Source organism: Oncorhynchus masou, chromosome 6 (genome assembly GCF_036934945.1).
Source record: "Oncorhynchus masou masou isolate Uvic2021 chromosome 6, UVic_Omas_1.1, whole genome shotgun sequence".
Classification (NCBI taxonomy): Eukaryota; Metazoa; Chordata; class Actinopteri; order Salmoniformes; family Salmonidae; genus Oncorhynchus; species Oncorhynchus masou.
Window position 1 is genome coordinate 74,593,546 of NC_088217.1, and position 16,483 is coordinate 74,610,028.

Sequence of the window (16,483 nt, forward strand, 5' to 3'; positions counted from 1 at the left end):
AACTAGATTTAAAAATACTCTTGCAGATTATTTCGGCACATTTTAGGGTTAGGAAAGTATGTATGAATCATACATTTTTTGGGGGGGAGAGTTTACGCACTAAATACTGGATTGATGAATAAGAATACAGTGGTTTGATTCATCCTGACAGCTGTCATATTCAAATTCAATCCATGAAATATTAGAAGAAGGAAAGTTACCTTTTTGTATAAATATAACCTTAATTCTCACTAATCATGGAAATGTATGACAACGGTCTAGTCGCTGTGAACCTTGTGCCAGGCTCCAGGTTTAACCGTCTGGTCTGAGTTCCATAATGATTCAAATAGGCTACATGTCCCAAAATATTGCGCAACGTTAGCCAGATATGATCCACTAATGCTGGCGACCCTCAAGAAAATAAATGCTGCAAAAATAAATCCATATGGGTATTACTGACTGCGGCTCCTGGTAGTGGCTAATGTTTATCATGATACAAACTGGAAAATAAAACAGAGAAAAGCCTGGGTATGTAATCAAACATTATAAAGCGTATACATCAACTCGGGAGGTCCAGCCCTACAGAAGCCTATAGCTTGGGTCTCCAAATTTCATCCATACAAATTATGAGGGCACACAATAACAATTCTGAATAACGGCACAGCTATTTATATCTTATTTCACTGTGAAAAATATGATTTTCAGTGTTCTTCCATATGGCTGGTTTCACATTTGTCTCCAGGGATCATAAGGAAAAATCATCGGAAAAACAATTGCTTTGTGTATTTACAATTCCCTTCTCCAAACGGATTAGTCATTTACCTAGCTCTTATCAATAGATCCTACCAAGTTGTAAACTACAGTGCACGGAGAATGGTACTATTTCTATCAGAAAGAAATGAAGTAGATGCATTTTCCACTTGGAACCGGTAAATTCGCTAGACCTTATTCATGGTTTCATTGCGCGTCAACGTGGTGGAATTATGAGGGAATTAGGTAAAGGTCAGAATCTGTAGACACACCTCCTCCACACCCTCATTTATTCTAGCTCCACCTCAAACAAATAGTGGGTTAATAGTATGCTATTCTCATGTTTCAATTTAAAGTAAGACTACGCATAGAGAGAAAAGGCCATAAAAAGGCAATTAAGTTGCATTTACGCATGCTCAACTCGGGCATGGATCTGGGTCCTAGAAAACTACTGTCTGGCTATGCAGGCTTTTGTTTCAGCCCAGCACTGATACACACCTCGTTAAAATGATCAACAAATTCAATTTGGACGTCAATTTTCTTAATTGGTTGTTGCTGCAGGACTTACACAAAAAGCCTGCACGTGTTATCGTAAAATGTAGCCTCTGCTGCTTATTTCCTGAAAAGTGAGAAACACTATATTACAATGGACACACGCTGTGGCATGGCACCACTCGTCTGTCTGTTCCACTTCCTCTTCCTGCCATTCACTGACAAACCCAGACGGAGGGTAACTCTCCGGTACAAGACACCTGGTGGTAAATAATGACTCGACAAATCACTGCTCTGACACACCACTGCTCCCTACACTTTTCACTTGTCATCATTTTGCAGGAGACATCTTTTCTTTCTTTCTGGTACATCATGTACCCTCTTCTGTCCCGCTTTGTGATGTGCCAGCAAGGGACACACTTAGCAGTCGCTGCTCGGCTGAGATATTGACATCCTGTTGGTGTAATCAGAGTAGATAAATCGTCCCTCTCTCTTCCTCTCTCCCTCTCACTGCAGTTCAACAATCTTTCTTTTAATCTGCATCTTTCTTGCTCTGTCTTTCCCTCTCTCCTTTTCTAGAGTTGAGAACTTGGAAAGCTACTGTTCCACCTGATGGGAGCCAAAAGCAACACAGACAAATCAACAACAACAAACTGCAGTTTAGCACTCATAGCTATTTGAGAGGAAGACGCCGTTCAACAGTTTTAGGACGCCCGAGGCAATCTGCCATAGCTACAGACTGAGACCCAATCAGATGTGAAAACGAGAGGCGTCTGACTAGCGAAACCTACAGGGGCACCGTCATGTCGACGAGGACCCTGAGGTTGTCTGACGTGTGCCCGTGAGTAAGTGACTAAGCGACTTTAATTCAAACATTTCAGAGAATGAGGGAAAACTAGAGGAGCACCATGTCATCACGACTTGGACCCGAGGCCTAGTGACACGTGTCTGTGAGTAAGCGGCTAAGTGACTAATGCCCGATTCACTCGATTAGGCCGATGCAAATGGCTCTTTCAAGCACTGTTCCCGTAACTATGGTGGATATGTAACCAGGCCAACACAGCACAGTACAGCTCGGTTTGACTCAGTTTCAGCTTGGCTTAGTAGTGTAAAAAGAGTCTACATGTTTTCTCTTACTTCCTCCGATCCCGAGCCGAAGATAAGCAGATCAAAGGGGATGGCAGCCACCATGTCGATGAGGAACCAGCCCTTGAAATAGTGGATGGCTATCTTCGCCGGGTGGCTGACCACCTCCTCGTTGAGATTCACATAGGTTGTCCTGAAGTTGATCAATATGTCCACGATGAACATGATGTCCACCATGAGGTCGACCACGTTGAGCGGCGAGCACGAGTAGCCGCACTCCCTCCTCTTCTGCTCCTCTAGGTCATTGAGGAGGAAGGCGGCGGAGTAGGGCGTGAAGATGGCCGTGTAGATGACCAGCAGCAGGATGAGCCAGTCCCACACCGCTTTGAAGGGGCTGTAGTGGAGGATGGTTAACTTGTCCATGCGGGGCGTCTGGAGCTTGTACTCGGGAAGCACATCTGCGCCCAGGGATAGCACCTGCGGAGGAAGGAGGGAGGAGTTAAGAGGACGTAAAGTGAAGACATTAAGAAAATGGTGGCTTGGATCAATGTATTAGAAGAGTGAATGGATCCTATAGAATCCTAAGGAAATACTTTGAAATTCAAGCTAAATATTGTATAGGTGCCTAGTGCAAAAGCAACAATGCTAATGTTGCATTCAAATATTCTACAACACTATTTAAAACACTATTTAAAACTACATATGTGGGCTATTATGGATACATACTGTACATGTATATGGCCTATACTCTATACTGTATATAACATTAATAAGTTAATGATATGGATGAAAATACACAAAGGTTAACATCATCAGCTTGCCCTTTGTGCTTGGCTGTAGGGAGGATAACTATACATTTATACATTCATATACAGGTCGCTTATCCTCCTCAGGCACACTATTCATTCTTTATGAGTCGATCACTGGACACTAAACACCGCTGAACTCCCAAGAGGAAATCAGTCACGTGGAAATATTGATGGAAGAACAGTGTCTTAACCACCCTTCCAGAACTACAATACCCCATTAGCCTCACATACAGTACATACTTCAAGAAGTTCATGTTAGCTTAGTATCTGACAATATCAGCCAGCAAATTGCAAACAAGTAATAAGACAGGAATGTCCTTAGGGGGCTTCTATGTAGGAAAAGCACTATTTAAGGAATGTTGAATTGCATCAATATCCCAAATATTACAGTTGCAGTATGGCCAGACACCTTGCCCTGATTGAAAGCAGTGCCACTGACACTGCCTGCAACGGAAAAATGCGGTCTCTCCTTCACTGCAGCCGAGGTGAGTAAAACATTTAAACGTGTTAACCCTCGCAAGGCTGCAGGCCCAGACGGCATCCCCAGCCGCGCCCTCAGAGCATGCGCAGACCAGCTGGCTGGTGTGTTTACGGACATATTCAATCAATCCCTATACCAGTCTGCTGTTCCCACATGCTTCAAGAGGGCCACCACCGTTCCTTTTCCCAAGAAAGCTAAGGTAACTGAGCTAAACGACTACCGCCCCGTAGCACTCACTTCCGTCATCATGAAGTGCTTTGAGAGACTAGTCAAGGACCATATCACCTCCACCCTACCTGACACCCTAGACCCACTCCAATTTGCTTACCGCTCAAATAGGTCCACAGACGATGCAATCTCAACCACACTGCACACTGCCCTAACCCATCTGGACAAGAGGAATACCTATGTGAGAATGCAGCTCGGCATTCAACACCATAGTACCCTCCAAGCTCGTCATCAAGCTCGAGACCCTGGGTCTCGACCCCGCCCTGTGCAACTGGGTACTGGACTTCCTGACGGGCCGCCCCCAGGTGGTGGGGGTAGGTAACAACATCTCCTCCCCGCTGATCCTAAACACTGGGGCCCCACAAGGGTGCGTTCTGAGCCCTCTCCTGTACTCCCTGTTCACCCACGACTGCGTGGCCACGCACGCCTCCAACTCAATCATCAAGTTTGCGGACGACACAACAGTGGTAGGCTTGATTACCAACAACGACGAGACGGCCTACAGGGAGGAGGTGAGGGCCCTCGGAGTGTGGTGTCAGGAAAATAACCTCACACTCAACGTCAACAAAACTAAGGAGATGATTGTGGACTTCAGGAAACAGCAGAGGGAACACCCCCTATCCACATCGATGGAACAGTAGTGGAGAGAGTAGCAAGTTTTAAGTTCCTCGGCATACACATCACAGACAAACTGAATTGGTCCACTCACACAGACAGCATCGTGAAGAAGGCGCAGCAGCGCCTCTTCAACCTCAGGAGGCTGAAGAAATTCGGCTTGTCACCAAAAGCACTCACAAACTTCTACAGATGCACAATCGAGAGCATCCTGGCGGGCTGTATCACCGCCTGGTACGGCAACTGCTCCGCCCTCAACCGCAAGGCTCTCCAGAGGGTAGTGAGGTCTGCACAACGCATCACCGGGGCAAACTACCTGCCCTCCAGGACACCTACACCACCCGATGTTACAGGAAGGCCATAAAGATCATCAAGGACATCAACCACCCGAGCCACTGCCTGTTCACCCCGCTATCATCCAGAAGGCGAGGTCAGTACAGGTGCATCAAAGCTGGGACCGAGAGACTGAAAAACAGCTTCTATCTCAAGGCCATCAGACTGTTAAACAGCCACCACTAACATTGAGTGGCTGCTGCCAACACACTGACACTGACTCAACTCCAGCCACTTTAATAATGGGAATTGATGGGAAATGATGTAAATATATCACTAGCCACTTTAAACAATGCTACCTTATATAATGTTACTTACCCTACATTATTCATCTCATATGCATACGTATATACTGTACTCTATATCATCGACTGCATCCTTATGTAATACATGTATCACTAGCCACTTTAACTATGCCACTTTGTTTACATACTCATCTCATATGTATATACTGTACTCGATACCATCTACTGTATCTTGCCTATGCTGCTCTGTACCATCACTCATTCATATATCCTTATGCACATATTCTTTATCCCCTTACACTGTGTATAAGACAGTAGTTTAGGAATTGTTAGTTAGATTACTTGTTGGTTATTACTGCATTGTCGGAACTAGAAGCACAAGCATTTCGCTACACTCGCATTAACATCTGTTAACCATGTGTATGTGACAAATAAAATTTGATTTGATTTGATTTGTCCCTGGATAACTTTTAATATCAATATCACTGAGCAGATAGTAGTCTCAATGACACTAAGGTGATTATCGTTGTGGGATATAGTCATTCATTCTGCAGCTTGACACTTCAATGCCAGGGAAGACATTTATGTCTCTGCTTCTCATAACTGATTATCACTGTGGCGAGAGGGAGGGAGAGGAGGAGAGAGAAAGGTAAAGGGCTTCACCCAAGGGCAGAGAAGTAATTATTGTAGATGGAGAGAAGCGCGAGCTGAAATAGAGCCTTGGATATGGAATTAGGGCTCCATTTTGGCCGCCTTCACCATAGAACTAGAATTACTAGAATGGGAATCCCCATTCAAGTCGATGCTCCATGATGGTCCATTCAAGTAATTATTTCCAATTATTTCCTCCATCATCTAGGCCTACTCCTAGTCGCACCCTGGCAGGGATCGCCTCGGCAACCTCTGTGTTTGAGTGGGATGAAGGGCGGCGGGCTTAAGTGATTATAATGAAATTGGTTATTAGATGTCTTCTGTCCCCTCCCCTGTGTGATTACAGGTCAATAGAACAACCCTCCACTATATCACACCCTTTAAAGCAAATCACCAAATAAAGGGCAGAGAGAGAAAAAAGCTTTTCATTATTCATGTCCAGCTACAGTAGTTATCTTCATTAAAAGTTTTGGTAAGTAGGCTACAGGCAGTTTTATTTATTTCATCAAACTGCCCTTTGCTCAAAGTGGAAAAGAAGCAAAAGGCAGTGATTGTCACGAAAAACCTCTTTTTGAACAAACGTGCTGTTTTGTGACTCTTGATGACATACCACCTAAATCAGGCAGAATCACATACCATGTGGATAGATTAGTCGATGTGCCCTACTGGGCTGCTGCATTCGTAAGGAGTTGGTAAAAGGAGTACCTAATCTCTGATCCAGGGTCAGATGTTTCTATGCCTATATGATCCTGTTAATCAATTTTGGGTTGGGTGATCTGATCTGATATCTGTGGTTAGTGGCAACATCTAATTTGAACCATACGGTTACATAGATAAACTGTCTCTGAGCCTGCTGGCAAGCCCAGGGAGGAGTCAATTTGCAGAATGAGAGCTCAGTTGAGCACGTCGTTCTCCCTGATCTGTTACTAAATAAATTATTCAGACATAATCAGTTGATGCACCTAGTGTGGATTCAAAGGAACTCTCTCATCTGGAATAACGGTATGCCAATGAGTGGTCTGTTCATTTCACCCTCTCACGTTATTTGTTTGTATTGTTGGAGTATTTAGAATACTGGAGTGTCATTTCGTGCCTTGGCCAGTGCTGTTTTGTCATGTGACCCACAACATGTATTGTTGACAATAAACAAAAATAGGCAAAACTGAAGCAAAGCCATGACATAACAACTGGGAAAACTGAAGCAAACCCATCAAAACCTAGAGAAATAAAACCTCATGGAGCGAACATTAAGTATCAAATGTGTTGTTTTATATAGAGCATCAACATGCATTGATGCCGCTAATCAATCTACAGCACAGACTCATGTCAATCATCCATCTGTTTAGTCTGGATGAGCTCTGTGTCGTGTTCTGTGTTTATTCTGCAGCCTAGAGCACGTCTCTCTACACAAACTCTGGAGAGACTTGGTCTCCAGACATCACCTGGAACAGTGTGAGCCTCACAGCCAGACAACAAGGGAGGAACAGGGAACAGGAGCTCGGGATGTCACACCCAGACAACAGGGGAGGAACAGGGAACTGGAGCTCAGGGCGTTACATTCAGACAACAGGGGAGGAACAGGGAGCTGGAGCTCAGGGCGTCACATTCAGACAACAGGGGAGCAACAGGGAACAGCAGCTCAGGGCCTCACAGTCAGAGAAATATATAAAATACTAAAGAAACAAGCAACTGTCTAGTTTGATCAAATGACAGAATGAGATGGTGAAAAGGAAAAAACATGTTCAATGTAATCTGTTCAATAGTAAGCAGCAGATGGTTGCTAACCAAACGTACAACCAGGAAAGAGAAACGAGTCTGTTATGAGTCTAGATAATCAACTGTAACTCTATCTGACATAGGCCTGCTGTATAACAACAATGTTCCACTGCAGTAGGTATATCCAATATGAACTATATCAGAGATGGCAACTCCATTCCTTGGGGGCCTGATTGGTGTTACACTTTTGCCCCAGCCTCAGCTAACACGCCTGACTCCAATAGTCAACTAATCATGATCTTCAGTTTAGTATGCAATTAGTTTAATCAGCTGTGTTTGCTAGGGATGGGGGAAAGGTGTGACACTACTCTGGCCCCCTGAGGATTGGAGTATCCCATCCCTGAACTATATAAATAATCACAACAAATACTAAGATCCGGTTGGAAAATACAAGCTGCAACCCACTATTGAGATGTGTGTGACACACACACACACACACACACACACACACACACACACACACACACACACACACACACACACACACACACACACACACACACACACACACACACACACACACACACACACACACACGTCGCCAAATAATTGATTAAACCAGGCAGGAGTACACACTGTTTTGCAATGAAGGTCTACAGTAGCCACAGCAGCACTCTGTAGGGTAGCACCTTGGTGAATGCCGGAATGCAACTAGCTTCTGTCCTCCTCTTGGTACATTGACTTCAATACAAAACCTAGGAGGCTCTTGGTTCTCACCCCCTTCCATAGACTAACACAGTAATTATGACAACTTTTTGAGGACGTCCTCCAACATATCAGAGCTCTTGCAGCATGAACTGACTTGCTGTCCTCCCTATCAGAGGATCAGAGAATGAATCTAGTACTGAAAGCAGAAGCTACAGCGAGCTAGCACTGCAGTGTATAAAATGTTGTGAGTAGTTGTCTTAAAGAGAAAAGACCATAGTTGAACAGTTTTGAACAAGTTCATTTCTTCCAATATTAAGGAGAAGCAAGAGAGAGAGAGAGAGATATTTGGTTATATTTTTTTAAACATTCGCTTTCACTTAGCTAGCAAATGCAGCTAGCTAGTTTAGCCTACTCAAACACCTGGCTCAAACATAGAGGGATGCTATGTTAGCTAGCTGGCTATAATGTATTGCCACCGTGGCTTGCCAGTGTAACTGATAAACTGTACACTGTACTGCATGATTGTAGCGAGTTTACTAACGTGTTAGTTCTAGTTAACTATGATGTGACAACAACGTAGGCTGTGTGTAGAGGTAAGCGATCATTGTATTAAGGTTTGGCTTGGAAAGGCTTTTTCACCTGGTCACAGACAGCTAATGTGTTGTACACATAGTTTTGAGAAGGAATTACATCTACAATGAGCGAAGTGATCATGATGTTATTATGTGGCTGCTATGAAAGTGAACTGTTTGCGTGTGATCAGGTGTGTATTCATTCCACCGATTCTGTTGAAAAACATTTTGCAAATGTAACAAAATGGGGATAAACATACCTGAATGTGTCCAATAGAATCTCTAATTTGCAATTGTTGGACTTATGATTACACCCTACATTATCTAGCTGTAGGCAAGAGTGTGCAAGGCGGTATTGAATGTGTCACTGCCTCTCAAAATTCCCTCGGCTTATGCACCTATGCACGTTGTAAACTTTAATTCATAGGCTAGGTTGTAGCAACCTTATGATGGGTACAGTATCATGTAGTAGGCTAAACCTATCGATGTTACATTGAACTGGGAGTATGGAATATGAATGACTGTCATCCAATATTCTGTAATAGAATAAGGCCATATTCATAAAATAAAAATAATCATCCTCCCTCATCTTAAACCGACTGCCAACTTTATACACATTATCAGTAGAAAAAGCAACATCCTCATCTGTTCTGGACAAAGTGGCCCTGACAGATCTTAAAGGTCAACCAGCTCTGCCATAGTGACACACCCGGACATACACACAAAGAAGCACGCAGGCAGGAGTACACACAGGCAGCCTGGTTTCCCTCCTCCCCCAAAGGGACCCACACAAGGAGGCGTCAGTGTACTGCACACACACACTCACCACGGGGAAGACAGACAGACAGACAGACAGACAGACAGACAGACAGACAGACAGACAGACAGACAGACAGACAGCCAGCCAGCCAGACAGACAGACAGACAGACAGACAGACAGACAGGCCTGGAGGCAGGCAGACAGGATGGTGAGGATGACCTCTAACCTGTGTGTAACTAGAGTGTATCCCTGAGCCCTGGTAAGAGAATCTGTCCTGATCCCCCCCCCCCCCCCCTACGGGTGATATACATCTTCACCGGTTTAATTATTAAAACAAGCCGCTTGAGTTTCAATGAATTAGGTAATGTCAGACAGTAACAACAGAGCAGTGTGTACAGACACTGTGTTCTGACCTGGTGGTGTTCCGTGTGTGTGTGTGTGTGTGTGTGTGTTTTGTGTGTGTGTGGGGCAGGGGATAATTACCGCTCTCTTCTGTATAACATTGGGGCACATGACTATTCATGTGATTATTCAATGAGGTAATAGTACATCCAGCTACAGCACACTATACATCTGTAACTGTATGTACAGAACAAACACACAGAAAATACATGTCCTCTGTATGGAACCTATTCTATAGAATGGCAACATCTTGGCTTATGTCAGTGAGCACCAACGCTACTGAGCACACGGCACAGGGCCTATCATTACCTCTTACCTGTGTGACCTTATCGGTGACGTTGTGCGTTCGGTCCTTGACCTTTGGGGCGATGATGGCTTTCTCGGAGGATGGAGGGGAGGGGCACTTCTTGTCGTTGTTGGCCTCTGAGAAGTTGAGCGTGATGAGGGGGATCTTGTTAATGGTGCTGTATCTGTTGAGGTGAGAGTCAGACGTGGAGCCCAGAAGACTGGATTTGATCTGGTTGAAGGGTCCTGGAGGAGAATTTAATGGAGAGAGAGGTTTGGAAATGGCTAGCGCTGTGATGCTAGGCTAGGCTAGAACAGCAATGCTATGGTAGGCTAGTGCGGTGATGCTAGGCTAGGCTAGCAAGGTAGTGCCTGACACAGCTTGAGAGTTTGACGGTATGCTAATGGTTTAAAAAGGGGACCTCAAGTGCAGTTCATGTGGTAGGTGTGTCAATAGGCTGCTGTGTCTATTTGTTATGCGTGGGAGCGTGAGTATGGAACTTTTTTTTTGCTCTTGAGTGAACTCAATTGCTGTCACAAGACAAGTGAACAACCACAGGGCAACAGTAGAAATACAACAGTCAAGCAGATCCACCCTAACCCTCTGCTTGATCCTGTTACCTTCCATTCAACAGCTGTAGAAATGACAAACTTGGTGTAATGAACAATTTTAGTGAAATAATTATGTCCACGAACAAAGGAAATGTATACTTATATACTTATATCTCAGTCAAGGTTTTGACTCAATGACACCATATGGATATGGCTTTCATGATTCATACATCCACAAATGTTCTATGTTACTATGCGAAAATACAGTACAACAGTGCCATAAAACCTCACCATGTTGAACAACACACACACTGTCACACACAGTAACTACTGTGGGCAATATGGATAAGAGAGGGAATGTGTCAACTGCTGATCCAAAAGGAGAAGATGGAGGGATGACTCATTCTCCCATTTTCACAAACAAGTGTTGAGACTACAGTGAGTGATACTTACACACACAAAAGACATGCGCAGCTTGAATTCATGCTACAGCAGCATTGTACGGTACAGTATGTGTGCATTACAGACATATAGGAAAAGCTCAAGCCATACCCCCAGCCATCCAGGACCGAGACACTAGCGAATCAGGAGAGAGAGAGGGAGGGAGGTAGAGTGCAGCGTAAAGAGGAAGTGACCTCAGAGAGAGGGGAGGGGTCAAAGGTCAGGATAATTCTGCTGGCACTTCCTGAGTGTCATGTTACATTTATTTTAGCAGCGTCAGAGTGATGTTAGGTTAAAAAAAAATTCTGGCCACTATGTTATGGTAATGAATAATATCCTGGAAATCGGAGACATAATGTCTAAAGTTAAGAATACAAATGATAGCGGATAACATTTATCAGATGCTCCTCCAAATGGAGTAGGTATCAGTGGAGGCTGGTGGGAGGCACTATAGGAGGAAGGGCTCATTGTAAATGGAATATTGGAACAGTATCAAACACATCAAACATATGGAAACCATGTCTGACTCCGTTCCATTTATTCCATTCCAGTCATTACAATGAGCCTGTCCTTCTACAGCTCCTCCCACCAGCCTCCTCTGGTAGGTATTGATCCAGAATGCACTTTTAGGCTCGTAAAGAGATTGATTTCAGAGGAAAGTACAGTCATTTCATTTATTTCTGGAGGTTAAAAGGCTCTCGGATATTTGATAACATTCCATTGACGTAGAATTCAGTGGAGGCTGCTTAAGGGAGGACAGCTCATAATAATGTCTGGAATGGTGCAAATGGAATGGTATCAAACACATGGTTTCCATGCATTAGCATTCGACACAGGCTTATGTTGTTGTTGAATGGAAAAATCCATGCAGCAAGCAGTTCAGGCCATATACTCTATATCCGTGCTATGTTCAAGGAACGTGGGGTTGTTACCTTTGATATTACGACCATTGTCTGCAATTGGATAGTGTTGAGGGAGAGAGAGGGGGATGGGAGGAAGGTGGAGGAGTGAGAGGAGATTCCAGATCTGTACGTAGCTAGCTAGTGATGAGAGACGACCCACATAAAAGCCCTATCGCCGTCACACCATTCATTATCATGAAGTAGATGTATTACAGTGTCAGCCGCAGGGGCCCTTTGAATGAGAAATGCAGATACAATGGTGTAGGGAGGGATAGAAATATTAGCTGGGTACAGAGACAGAGAGATTCTGAGGCTGTACTGTACCCCTCTTGTTGACTGTGGGTGGAAAGGTGATCGGTGATGCAGGAGTCAGGATAGATGTGGTGATTCAGGAGTCAGGATAGATGTGGTGATTCAGGAGTCAGGATAGATGTGGTGATTCAGGAGTCAGGGTAGATGTGGTGATTCAGGAGTCAGGATAGATGTGGTGATTCAGGAGTCAGGATAGATGTGGTGATTCAGGAGTCAGGATAGATGTGGTGATTCAGGAGTCAGGATAGATGTGGTGATTCAGGAGTCAGGATAGATGTGGTGATTCAGGAGTCAGGATAGATGTGGTGATTCAGGAGTCAGGATAGATGTGGTGATTCAGGAGTCAGGATAGATGTGGTGATTCAGGAGTCAGGATAGATGTGGTGATTCAGGAGTCAGGATAGATGTGGTGATTCAGGAGTCAGGATAGATGTGGTGATTCAGGAGTCAGGATAGATGTGGTGATTCAGGAGTCAGGATAGATGTGGTGATTCAGGAGTCAGGATAGATGTGGTGATTCAGGAGTCAGGATAGATGTGGTGATTCAGGAGTCAGGATAGATGTGGTGATTCAGGAGTCAGGATAGATGTGGTGATTCAGGAGTCAGGATAGATGTGGTGATTCAGGAGTCAGGATAGATGTGGTGATTCAGGAGTCAGGATAGATGTGGTGATTCAGGAGTCAGGATAGATGTGGTGATTCAGGAGTCAGGATAGATGTGGTGATTCAGGAGTCAGGATAGATGTGGTGATTCAGGAGTCAGGATAGATGTGGTGATTCAGGAGTCAGGATAGATGTGGTAATTCAGGAGTCAGGATAGATGTGGTGATTCAGGAGTCAGGATAGATGTGGTGATTCAGGAGTCAGGATAGATGTGGTGATTCAGGAGTCAGGATAGATGTGGTGATTCAGGAGTCAGGATAGATGTGGTGATTCAGGAGTCAGGATAGATGTGGTGATTCAGGAGTCAGGATAGATGTGGTATTCAGGAGTCAGGATAGATGTGGTGATTCAGGAGTCAGGATAGATGTGGTGATTCAGGAGTCAGGATAGATGTGGTGATTCAGGAGTCAGGATAGATGTGGTGATTCAGGAGTCAGGATAGATGTGGTGATTCAGGAGTCAGGATAGATGTGGTGATTCAGGAGTCAGGATAGATGTGGTGATTCAGGAGTCAGGATAGATGTGGTGATTCAGGAGTCAGGATAGATGTGGTGATTCAGGAGTCAGGATAGATGTGGTGATTCAGGAGTCAGGATAGATGTGGTGATTCAGGAGTCAGGATAGATGTGGTGATTCAGGAGTCAGGATAGATGTGGTGATTCAGGAGTCAGGATAGATGTGGTGATTCAGGAGTCAGGATAGATGTGGTGATTCAGGAGTCAGGATAGATGTGGTAATTCAGGAGTCAGGATAGATGTGGTGATTCAGGAGTCAGGATAGATGTGGTGATTCAGGAGTCAGGATAGATGTGGTGATTCAGGAGTCTCAGGATGTGGTGATTCAGGGAGTCAGGATTCAGGAGTCAGGATAGATGTGGTGATTCAGGAGTCAGGATAGATGTGGTGATTCAGGAGTCAGGATAGATGTGGTGATTCAGGAGTCAGGATAGATGTGGTGATTCAGGAGTCAGGATAGATGTGGTGATTCAGGAGTCAGGATAGATGTGGTGATTCAGGAGTCAGGATAGATGTGGTGATTCAGGAGTCAGGATAGATGTGGTGATTCAGGAGTCAGGATAGATGTGGTGATTCAGGAGTCAGGATAGATGTGGTGATTCAGGAGTCAGGATAGATGTGGTGATTCAGGAGTCAGGATAGATGTGGTAATTCAGGAGTCAGGATAGATGTGGTAATTCAGGAGTCAGGATAGATGTGGTGATTCAGGAGTCAGGATAGATGTGGTGATTCAGGAGTCAGGATAGATGTGGTGATTCAGGAGTCAGGATAGATGTGGTGATTCAGGAGTCAGGATAGATGTGGTGATTCAGGAGTCAGGATAGATGTGGTGATTCAGGAGTCAGGATAGATGTGGTGATTCAGGAGTCAGGATAGATGTGGTGATTCAGGAGTCAGGATAGATGTGGTGATTCAGGAGTCAGGATAGATGTGGTGATTCAGGAGTCAGGATAGATGTGGTGATTCAGGAGTCAGGATAGATGTGGTGATTCAGGAGTCAGGATAGATGTGGTGATTCAGGAGTCAGGATAGATGTGGTACTTCAGGAGTCAGGATAGATGTGGTGATTCAGGAGTCAGGATAGATGTGGTGATTCAGGAGTCAGGATAGATGTGGTGATTCAGGAGTCAGGATAGATGTGGTGATTCAGGAGTCAGGATAGATGTGGTGATTCAGGAGTCAGGATAGATGTGGTGATTCAGGAGTCAGGATAGATGTGGTGATTCAGGAGTCAGGATAGATGTGGTGATTCAGGAGTCAGGATAGATGTGGTGATTCAGGAGTCAGGATAGATGTGGTATTCAGGAGTCAGGATAGATGTGGTGATTCAGGAGTCAGGATAGATGTGGTGATTCAGGAGTCAGGATAGATGTGGTGATTCAGGAGTCAGGATAGATGTGGTGATTCAGGAGTCAGGATAGATGTGGTGATTCAGGAGTCAGGATAGATGTGGTGATTCAGGAGTCAGGATAGATGTGGTGATTCAGGAGTCAGGATAGATGTGGTGATTCAGGAGTCAGGATAGATGTGGTGATTCAGGAGTCAGGATAGATGTGGTGATTCAGGAGTCAGGATAGATGTGGTGATTCAGGAGTCAGGATAGATGTGGTGATTCAGGAGTCAGGATAGATGTGGTGATTCAGGAGTCAGGATAGATGTGGTGATTCAGGAGTCAGGATAGATAGATGTGTAATTCAGGAGTCAGGATAGATGTGGTGATTCAGGAGTCAGGATAGATGTGGTGATTCAGGAGTCAGGATAGATGTGGTGATTCAGGAGTCAGGATAGATGTGGTGATTCAGGAGTCAGGATAGATTCAGGAGTCAGGATAGATGTGGTGATTCAGGAGTCAGGATAGATGTGGTGATTCAGGAGTCAGGATAGATGTGGTGATTCAGGAGTCAGGATAGATGTGGTGATTCAGGAGTCAGGATAGATGTGGTGATTCAGGAGTCAGGATAGATGTGGTGATTCAGGAGTCAGGATAGATGTGGTGATTCAGGAGTCAGGATAGATGTGGTGATTCAGGAGTCAGGATAGATGTGGTGATTCAGGAGTCAGGATAGATGTGGTACTTCAGGAGTCAGGATAGATGTGGTGATTCAGGAGTCAGGATAGATGTGGTGATTCAGGAGTCAGGATAGATGTGGTGATTCAGGAGTCAGGATAGATGTGGTGATTCAGGAGTCAGGATAGATGTGGTGATTCAGGAGTCAGGATAGATGTGGTGATTCAGGAGTCAGGATAGATGTGGTGATTCAGGAGTCAGGATAGATGTGGTGATTCAGGAGTCAGGATAGATGTGGTGATTCAGGAGTCAGGATAGATGTGGTGATTCAGGAGTCAGGATAGATGTGGTGATTCATAGATGTGGTAGTCAGGATAGATGTGGTGATTCAGGAGTCAGGATAGATGTGGTGATTCAGAAGTCAGGATAGATGTGGTGATTCAGGAGTCAGGATAGATGTGGTGATTCAGGAGTCAGGATAGATGTGGTGATTCAGGAGTCAGGATAGATGTGGTGATTCAGGAGTCAGGATAGATGTGGTGATTCAGGAGTCAGGATAGATGTGGTACTTCAGGAGTCAGGATAGATGTGGTGATTCAGGAGTCAGGATAGATGTGGTGATTCAGGAGTCAGGATAGATGTGGTGATTCAGGAGTCAGGATAGATGTGGTGATTCAGGAGTCAGGATAGATGTGGTAATTCAGGAGTCAGGATAGATGTGGTAATTCAGGAGTCAGGATAGATGTGGTGATTCAGGAGTCAGGATAGATGTGGTGATTCAGGAGTCAGGATAGATGTGGTGATTCAGGAGTCAGGATAGATGTGGTGATTCAGGAGTCAGGATAGATGTGGTGATTCAGGAGTCAGGATAGATGTGGTAATTCAGGAGTCAGGATAGATGTGGTGATTCAGGAGTCAGGATAGATGTGGTGATTCAGGAGTCAGGATAGATGTGGTGATTCAGGAGTCAGGATAGAT

At 44.6% G+C, this 16,483-nt stretch overlaps 1 protein-coding gene across 1 annotated transcript in view; it reads right to left on the reverse strand.

Moving 5' to 3' along the window:
• LOC135542611 (potassium voltage-gated channel subfamily H member 7-like) overlaps window positions 1-16,483 on the reverse strand; it is a 98,200-nt gene that overhangs the window by 40,047 nt on the left and 41,670 nt on the right. Inside the window, 4 exon segments of the mRNA XM_064969713.1 lie at window positions 2,359-2,784; window positions 10,144-10,358; window positions 11,217-11,240; window positions 12,038-12,058. Coding sequence (XP_064825785.1) covers window positions 2,359-2,784; window positions 10,144-10,358; window positions 11,217-11,240; window positions 12,038-12,058 — 686 coding nt within the window.